This window comes from Vitis vinifera, chromosome 18 (assembly GCF_030704535.1).
Source record: "Vitis vinifera cultivar Pinot Noir 40024 chromosome 18, ASM3070453v1".
Lineage (NCBI taxonomy): Eukaryota > Viridiplantae > Streptophyta > Magnoliopsida > Vitales > Vitaceae > Vitis > Vitis vinifera.
Window position 1 is genome coordinate 11,091,399 of NC_081822.1, and position 9,522 is coordinate 11,100,920.

The window sequence follows — 9,522 nt, forward strand, 5'->3', positions numbered from 1 at the left end:
CTAAAAAATAAAAATACATAAAATAATCAAAATAATTGAAGGCCAAGATTATATAATATGTTGATTGATAAGGTAGATAGTGATTGCATCATCTCAAAATCAAATCACAGGCATGGTAAGTTGGGTTCCCTTGTTTACAAACATTACTTCACTTCCAAATCAAAGCCCTAAATATTGGATGCACTTTTACTTTACTGCAACTAAAAAATTTTCCTCTTCATCAAGTGGGCACAAATGGGTTGGGCGCAAAGTGGTCCATGACATATGGCCATATGGAAAGCTCCAACACTCTCAGCTCAGGCCATATTACCACTCAGAATTTCTTCTGCAGATTATAAAATTTGTACTTGATTTTCTTAATCAAAAGGCTGACAGTATCAACATCTTTGGGTAAAGGTGATGGCATGGTGTTGGGTGAGAAAATGTCGGAGACTCTTATGGTATTATAAAAATGGGGAGGACTCATCCCTGGACAGGGGGAGATGGGTTAATTCTTAGAAAAAAAAAATGGAAAGGGAAACAAGATGAAGTAAGCTACAGTGTGTATGATTAATTATTTGTCAAAAGCTCAACGCCAGTCACCGCCCAGAAATGGTGGAAGTTGGAATGGAGGACGGGCCTGTGGCAATGTATGGTTCTGTGAAAATTGAATTAAAAAATTACTGACACCAATTTCATTAATTGACAATTTAAAGTCAAAACTTACAATATTCAACATTCCAAGGGTGAGGGGCAAGTCATATAATATGCATCATCTCATTCATACTTCATCTATATATATATAAACACCTTTGAGTAGTTTTAATAGTTTATTTAAGATTAGAAATTAATCATAAAAGGGGGGTGTGCGTAAAAGGATTTTTTTTGGAAATATTTTAATCTACTATTAAAAGCTTGAAATTAGAACCATCTTTTGTGAATTTGGTTATGCATAATTTATTCCTTCACCCTTTCAACGCATCTAATTCATATACACATGCATATATAAATGGTTGAAACCAACACCTACACTCCAAGAATTGAAAATATGTTGCGAGTTTTAGGTTCCTAAAAATGCACGAAAAGAAATTCATTCACATTGGATGATGCACGACTTCCTTAACTTGAACCAAACCAAATCGAGAGAGGCTGCCAAAAACTAACTGAATGCAATTTGATTAAAACACTGGGTATATTTGAAATCAATCCAGGGCAAAAAGGACGCCCAGGGAGAAGTACAGCAGCATCCTGCAGAGCATATCAGAATGCAATTGGTTGTCCGGATCATCAGTTAAGCAATGGACTTCAGAAACCAACATTTAAGCCAGATTTAAATCTGGTAAAACCAATCCAGTCCAATGGAAACATTTACACGTCTCAACTTAAAACCATTCATTTCTGTTCAAAAAATTCTCCATACAAAAATCTAATACAAAAAGGAAACAACTTTTTTCCTCATGTGCTTAACCTTCCTTAATCATATGGTATTTGGATATATGCAGCATCACAGACAAAAGGTATGTCAGCGTACATACCAGCAAGAGCACACCTTATGCACTCGAGAACAGTAAAGAGGTATCCGAATGCCACTGCAGTCCAAAAGTGCATCCCCACTTTTCCCCAGTAAACTGCCAGAGGCATCCACCGACTAATGGTGCCTATCACCTGCAAAGCAATCTCCAGTAACATGCCCATCACTACATGGAACCTGAAGAAGTGAGGCCATTCCTTTTTCCTTACCACCCCAAGATATGCAATAAAGAAGTATGCCATCAACGACCAGCTGGGCAACCTCCCAATGAATTCAAGAAAAGGATATGTCACGAATTCAAAGTCTTCCAAGAAAGGGTGTAGATGATAGGCTGTTTCAGCATACATCCATGTCTCATGGAGGGGCATTAAATAGGGGAGGCATGCTAAAGTCCTCCACCACCATTGTGGTTTTTTGGTCATTGGAGGGTAGCGGAAGCTGTATGGAACATCCTTGGAAGCTCTAAGGGGAGTTGGAGATCTTGGCCGTCTCGGTAGCATGGGGAGTGTGTGTGACAGGCCACCTTGATCCCCACTTAAAAGTGGGGTTGATGCAGCAGAGAGGTGTGAAAGTGGCATTCCTGCCATGACAATGAGTACAGGATCAGTAAACATGATTTCCAGATGCTCCAAAGAGTCCAAAGCATTTTGGACCCATGCAAATAAGTTTCAATATTCTAAAAGGAGTTCCAACTCAGTAAACTCAGTAAAAGTTTTGGGTGCACTAATAGTCTATTTTATCAAAAGTTCCCTCTGATATTCTATAAGGCAAACCACATTTATAACTTAGTGTTCACTTAGATGCACTTCTTGTTTTTTGTTTTTAAAATGAAAAACTTCCATGTAAAAGTAGAACATCTTATACAAAAAATATATATTTGCCTTATATCTTCAAAAATCACTTTAAGAAACAGTTTTTAAAACTATTATTTATTCAATGTAAGCCTTTAAAAATTCTTGTATTTTATATAAAAATTATTTCTAATTCCTAATTTTAAAAACAAAAAACAGGAAGTATATCCAGATAAACACTTAGTTTTACATCCATTAGCAGTCTTTTTTTATTTTGACAAATTATCCAAAAAAACTAAATGCTCCAGTCCTGTTGGATGATATGCACATCTTGATCATATTGTTCATATGCTATATTGAAGGATGTATGTTATGTGAGAATAAATGAGGCGTAAATGGCCAGCCTACTTTCCCAGTGAAAAGGCATTCCAGAAAGAGAGGAGAGGGGTTGCCTATAAAACTCAAGCTTCTTACATAGTTGCACTAGAAAGAATACAGTAGGCAGTTTTAGAAACTGATTTATAGGCATACTTTTGTTTGCCCTATAATAATATCTCATCATTAGAGCTTCTGTCTGAGAATCAAGTTTCTTTTTAACAAAATGAAATGCATGACAAAGATATTTATACCTCCAAAAGACCAGGATTTCAGCTCCTGACAAGGTCTCCATGAACTCCTGATGCTTAAAGAAGCAGTCCTGGCAGGCAAATGAGGAAAGCATGCAAAAACCTGGTGACTAGTAACAGGCTTACATGCCCTGGAATCCATCAAAGCACACCCAGAGGTCATGACACTTCCATTTAAAATCATATCCAGTTACCTAGTTTAGATCCAACATTATAAGGAGAATGTAAGAAACAGGTTACTGCAGAGAGAACACACATCTAAAATGGGGGGGGGGGGACGAAAGAAAACAAAATCAAAAGCAAGCATTGGGAGAAGCAACCTTCGTGCGTCTCCCATGAGAACTCTTCCATTGAGAGTTCTCAATCAATATACATATATATTTCAGTGCAACTGGATTTCCACAATTCATAAGGTTCTCTATATTATGGCCCAAAAACAAAGCTGATTTAAGAGAAAAGATCATCTTAACAAGGATACTACTAACCTAAATAACCAAGATTCTTCAGGTTTGTGCTTTTCAATAATGCAACCATTAACCAGTTTCATCTAAATATAAAGCAAGGAACAAGAAATACTACAAAGATTTCCATTTTCTATATAGCAAATCATCCAAATCACAATCAATCCAAATCCACTTTGCAATCATTCACATTAACAATGATGTATACAATCAATTCATGAGGCTTCTATTAGAAAGAAATAATAAGACATGCAGCATATGGTCCATACATATTTTAGAAGTCAATCAAACTTGCTCCTGGTTTCTAGAACAATCAAGGAATGAGTAAGAAAGTTGTTGAACAACCAATTTTCCTAAAGCTTAAGCTCATAGGATTTGGGTTCACAGTGTATATCATGCTCTTCAACATCCTTCTTCACGTGTAGCCTCCTTTTTTGGAGTTACAAGGGAGCTTAATAAATTGGGAAAATAAGCATGTGATGGTGAGGTTCAAATACATGACCTCCCACCAAAGGAAGAGGTGATACCATGCTAAACAACTAATTTTCTTAAAAGGTTAAGCTTATAGGATTTGGATTCAAAATATATATCATGCTCTCCAACATAAGGAGATAGCAAAAGGGATCCCTATACTTGTGGTAAAGAAAAAATATATAACCTCATAAGTTAAAAGATTTGTGTAGCATAGGAGGAAGAAATACAAAAAATGTACAAGGCAGTATTTTCAATGATATTAATTAGAATACCAAAGTGTGTGCCCTGACTCTTCTGTTTAAGGGATAAGGTAAGAAGAGAGGAAGTTGACTTCAGTATGAACTCAATCCTGCTCAGAACATAACTATAGGGCCTTGCACTTGTCAACTAAAATTGCTGTCCAGCACATTAAACACAATCAAGATCACCAATAGTACACCGAGTTGTTTTGACCGATGAGTTAATATCTCTCTGATCAAGAAAATGAACCAGTCTACTCCAAATTGGATCCATTTCATACACAACAGAAAAACTTCTACAATTGTTACACCTGTAATAGAAATAATCATGGAGGAAGGTATTATTATAAAAGAAATCCATACCATATGGTGTCTAATCAGATAAATATTCCCCTTTTGATAAAACCATAAACAAGTGCTTTTATCCTTATTTCATTGTTGTTATTAATTTATTTAATTCATCTTCTTAAAGTTGTCCAGAGTGTAGAAAATATTAAGCTTCCTGATTCTAATAATTTTAACTAATAAAAGATAACAACACCAAGTCCAACCTCCATGGATTTCTTCTGTTGAAATAGCAAAATTAAAATGATGCACACTGGTAAACAAATAGACATGATGAGAACTTTACTGAAAGTTTTTAGAGCACACTATAGAAAACCTTCCACACACTTAAAATGACTTGGTAAAACCTATTTCAAAATAATCATGATCAGTATCGTGCTCTCTTCTAAAGAGTTTGCAACAACACTTGCCCCTCTAAATACATACAAGATATGAATAAGAATAATATAACTCAATGATATTCATGGTCAGTATTTCTTTCACTCCACCAATTGATTTAATCATCCTGACCAAGAAAAGAGAACCAATTATCTACATGCCCTGAAGCCAAGTCCTCAAGGTGCCTTGCAATTCATCATATCAATGGACCATAAAGCATCTTGTTAAAACTTCCATACCTCCCACTACCTTATTAAATTTTAATACAAGAAACAGCATTTCACGGAGCTTTCAAATTGAGAACTATACTTCCAAGAGGTTTCACTATCATTAACATTTTCTGCAGGAAATGAATCCGAAAGACACGAACCCCAAAATTATGTCATATTAATCATTTTTCTTACTGTTTTTGGAATTTGAAAGTTCAAAACCCCCAATATTCATCTTATTTATCTTCACGCTTTCCATCACACGGACTCACCCAACGCTATTATGGCCATTTTCTGTGACTATGTGTAATCACAAGCGCATTATTACACAAACAAGAGATGCTACGAGCAGAAACTAGCATGAATTCCAAATACAAACGCCACAATATGGAAGCAGAAGAAATGTATCACCGTTTGGATGCCGAGAAAATCGAGGAAAATGAAACAACGGAAACACAGTAAAATCTAGAATATAATAGAAATAACGAAACCCTCGCTTCAGAGAAGTACCTTAAATCAAAAGATTTGAAGGGTAATTCTGGAGGAGCCGCAGTGACGCTGATCGGGCTCCAAAGTCTGCCCTATCCTTCTACGTTCATAGGGTGCATATCGACCGTCAGATCTTTTATAATCCAAGGGTGGAGGATGTCACGTCCCTAGATGTTGGGGTTGGATTGGGAATTAGGACATATAAAGAAATTTGCCCCCATTTGAATCGGAACTAGGTACTTAGAGGAAATAATCGATCTCATAACTAGGATTAAAATTCATTCATGTTACATTCTTGATCCCGTGATGTCTAATACTAATATTTCAATAATCTTAAAGATTTTAAATTTCATATTGTTTGACTTTATAATATGGGTAAAAGCTCTTGTCACTTAAATGAGTCACAAATCAAAATATTCCGAGATACACGAATAATCATCTAATTAATATAATTCTCATATATCAAGATAAACCATAGTCTTGGACTTTAGGGTATGATAAACTCTAATACAAAGAATCTTTCTATTTGTGCACATTGTTTTTGAGGTATCAATTGACCTTCACAAATGAATTAAAGATTATAATGGAAATTTGTAACAATTAGTACCAAAAGAAAAATAGTTAGGTTCAAATGGTATAATTGATACTTAAGAATTTAAAGAATCATAAATGAAATTTACCGCTTTTAAATAAGTGATTTTTACATAAACTGTTTATTGGATACGCTTTTATTGCTCTTGCATTATTGGTATGATTTGTCATTAACATTTAATGAAGGTTTCATGTGACCATTGAGAGACTAATGTCAATCTATTGTCCAACTAATTTGCATCGTCAAACGTCTTTATTTTAATGCACATCTCTATGTTAGACAATTGATCGCTCGATATATGACTGTTTTTTATTTTTACAAACCCTTTTTTACCTTTGAGAAGTATTTATAGAAAGTTTAGGTTTCAATATCTTTACGATTGAAAAGAGTTTCATCCGGTTTTTTTATAATTTTTAGGTCACTTATTAAAATGCGCTTTTTTTTTATAACACAAAAGGCACTTTGAAGTGAGAAGTGGTTTTGACGAGTCAAGATTCTTAAAATAACACATTAACTTGATTTATTTGTACTTTTACCCGTCATACATTAATTTATAAAAACTATCATGCTTGAGGCTCTTTCTTGATGTTTAAAGTGATGTCATGTCTTCATTTTTTACCTTTCAAAACTATTTGCATTTAATAACTTGCTCAATCATGATTAAACAAGGGACTAAATAATAATATTTGACTTTATTATTATCAAAATAAATTTTAAGAAACCCTAAGTCAACAAACTTTTAAAAAGCTTGCACTAAACTAGAATATATGATTTATGATCTATTCATTATTGGAGTGAATACAATGAACTTGTCAGCCATTTTACTATAAGGCTAAACATCATTTCCCTTTCGATGATTGCAATAGTAAACTTGAATTTTACATCTAAAGATCAACCACTTTCTCAACTAATCTCTAACCATTAAACTTCTCATCATTAACTCGTATATAGTTTGCACCAAATCAAAATAATCTAAGATTGATTCGGAGTCATCCATGTAGGAAGACTCAAACTCACTTCCTAATATCTATAACTTCACTTGCTTGACTTGATTATTATCTTTATATAATTTTTGTAAAATATCCTATGTCTCATTTGTTGTTTTTGTTCATGTAATTTTCTATGATTTTGAAAATTGCACCGAGTCCTTTACGATATTCCTTTTAAGAATCTTTTAACAAGTCTTTTATGTTCTTTTAATAGTACCTTGAATTCTTTTCATTATTTTATAAATATCGAGATTTATATAAACACACATTTAAATGCATAAATTGTTGAAACTTTTGCTTGTGAATTTCGGGAGTTATGATTGAACTCGGTTACTATTTGTAGCAACGATTTTACCAATAAAATTGCAAGTTTCTTAATATTTCACACATTCATTCATAGCTTAATTATGATATTTTGACTAAATACATTAATTATTATGACTTTACTCAATAAATATTTTATTTGATTTAACTTAATACTGGATAGGATAACAATCCTATATTTATAATAAACAAATCATATTCTAATTATAACATGATATTTTTCATTTGAGAAATAACTTATTATTTCATTCTAATTTTTACTCCTTTAACAAACCAAATACTAGCATGATATAATAAATTCGATATTGTAAATGATATCCTAGGATAAGCTGAAAATGATTTATCTTAAGTAGGAAAATGTATGATTTTGTCAAAGGCTACATGCTGCTTCTGTCCTACGTGCCCCACAAACAGCGCAATGCGTGCAGACAGTGCTGTGTGGACTTGCAACAAATGCCATGTGCTCTACCCGTGGCCACACACTCTTTTTGCTACCCATGGCCGCACACTTTTGTTGTTACTCATCCCACTTAGCCGACTTCGATGCATATGGCCACCTCAGTCCCAATTTTTAGAAGATGCAGTATTTTTCAAGGTGCAACACCACCTAGTTTAAGCATGACATCCCTAACATGTCATGGGTCATATTAGGTGTAAGGTGCTGTCACACATGCCCGTGTTGTACCCTTTTATAGGCTTGTAATTACGGTACCAACAAGTAACAAGTAGAATTTTGGGCCAATACGAGTCATTCTCAAACTTCCATGTAATATAGCCCTTTTCATATCGCGTATATTGTAAAAACTAAGGTTTCAATTCAACAATGAAATCGTGTTTGGCAAAAGTTTCATTTCAACAGCGAAGTTGCATTTGATAATGAAGACTTCATTTGAAAATTAAAATTGTATTTGACAATCGTCGGCTTCAACTTAAATTAAAAAGAAAAAAAAATTAATAACATAACTCGTTCATTGTTGATTCTGAACCAATTGGAGTCAGGTCCGTCCAACTTTATAGAAGTCGGACAACCTTCCTCCCTTCTTTGTGCCTCTCAGAGAACCCGCTTAATAATAATGAAACTTGGTGAACTTTCTTGCACAAAAGGATGTCCGGATGGATGGTCTGGACATGCCCATCCAAATGTCAAGTCAAGCAAAAATAACTCAAGCTACTTAGTGGGAGAAAGTGAATAGGCGTATGTGCACGCACACTGTGTTTGTGGTTTTTGGAGGGTTTATATAGTGCTGATGAGAATGTCATTTTAGTGTTGACTAGACACTTTGACTTTTTTCTATAATGATGATTGTCCTACAGGCCGTTGAATAATCATCACAGTTTTAGGGGTCTGGTAGATACCATTAGCTGACATGCCATGAGTTTGGACTGTGTAGTCGTCTATCCTTTCAGCCTGTTGATGATCTAGAACTATGTACAACAATTAATTGATATGGATTTGAAGGCTAAAAGAGGTCTTATCAACCATTCACATGTCAGGCGTGAATGATCACGCATGTCAGTGGGTCTTGAAAACTTGATTGAAGAGTCCCACCCGTTTGGAGGGTCTAGTCTCTCCTTGTCGTCTGGCTCTGTAGGGGAAAAGGGTCTTCTTATCCTAGTGTCAGACGGAACTGGTTGTGATTCAAACAGAATAATTCGGACAGGTTGTATACTTGTGCTTGGTCAAGGTGTCCGGGTTGGAAAAGAGACAGGAGAGCCCCCTACATCCATGACAACGAAAGAGTCATTTTGAACGTAAATTTGAAATTTTGATAAAATTAATTTTTTTTTCTATAATAGGATTATTTTACCTCAAAACTCTAATAAATAACCTAAACCAACGTTACCTAAATTTTTTTATAAAAACCCCTTTTGACTTAAAATTTCATACTCACTTTTTTCTTTTAACTTTGAGCCCTCTTTCTTTAGGCTAATGCACTCTTAATCAAATAATTAACGTCAAAGTTCCCTCAACTCTTTTATTATAGGCAACAGGTATACGTATTTAGTTTTTGCTATTGAATTTATTCAAACTTGTTTTTATCAAATAAAAAGTTTTTTTTTCTCATTTTTAGTTTTCCATCTAAAAAATAATAAA

At 34.3% G+C, this 9,522-nt stretch overlaps 1 protein-coding gene across 3 annotated transcripts; it reads right to left on the reverse strand.

The window, feature by feature from the left end:
* Window positions 1-1,270: 1,270 nt before the first annotated feature.
* LOC100264361 (protein TIC 20-I, chloroplastic) lies at window positions 1,271-5,773 on the reverse strand. 3 transcript variants are annotated; one of them, XM_002281175.5, is made up of 3 exons: window positions 5,544-5,773; window positions 2,931-3,121; window positions 1,271-2,090 (listed from the first exon to the last, which is right to left on the reverse strand). In XM_002281175.5, exons 2-3 carry the CDS (start codon window positions 3,109-3,111, stop codon window positions 1,453-1,455), a joined length of 819 nt encoding a protein of 272 aa, XP_002281211.1. In that variant the 5' UTR covers window positions 3,112-3,121; window positions 5,544-5,773; the 3' UTR covers window positions 1,271-1,452. The 3 variants fall into 3 exon arrangements, with proteins under 3 accessions (XP_002281211.1, XP_010664725.1, XP_019072350.1); XM_010666423.3 differs by having other exon boundaries at window positions 5,445-5,644; XM_019216805.2 differs by lacking the exon at window positions 5,544-5,773 and adding an exon at window positions 5,229-5,511.
* Between the last annotated feature and the right edge of the window lie 3,749 nt (window positions 5,774-9,522).

Excerpts from the sequence above, each read along its gene's own strand:
- LOC100264361 (XM_002281175.5), bottom strand. The coding sequence starts at position 3,111 with ATGATTTTAAATGGAAGTGTCATGACCTCTGGGTGTGCTTTGATGGAT. Across the intron at positions 2,091-2,930 it reads GAAATCCTGGTCTTTTGGAG|GAATGCCACTTTCACACCTC; the intron begins GTATAAATATCT and ends TTGTCATGGCAG.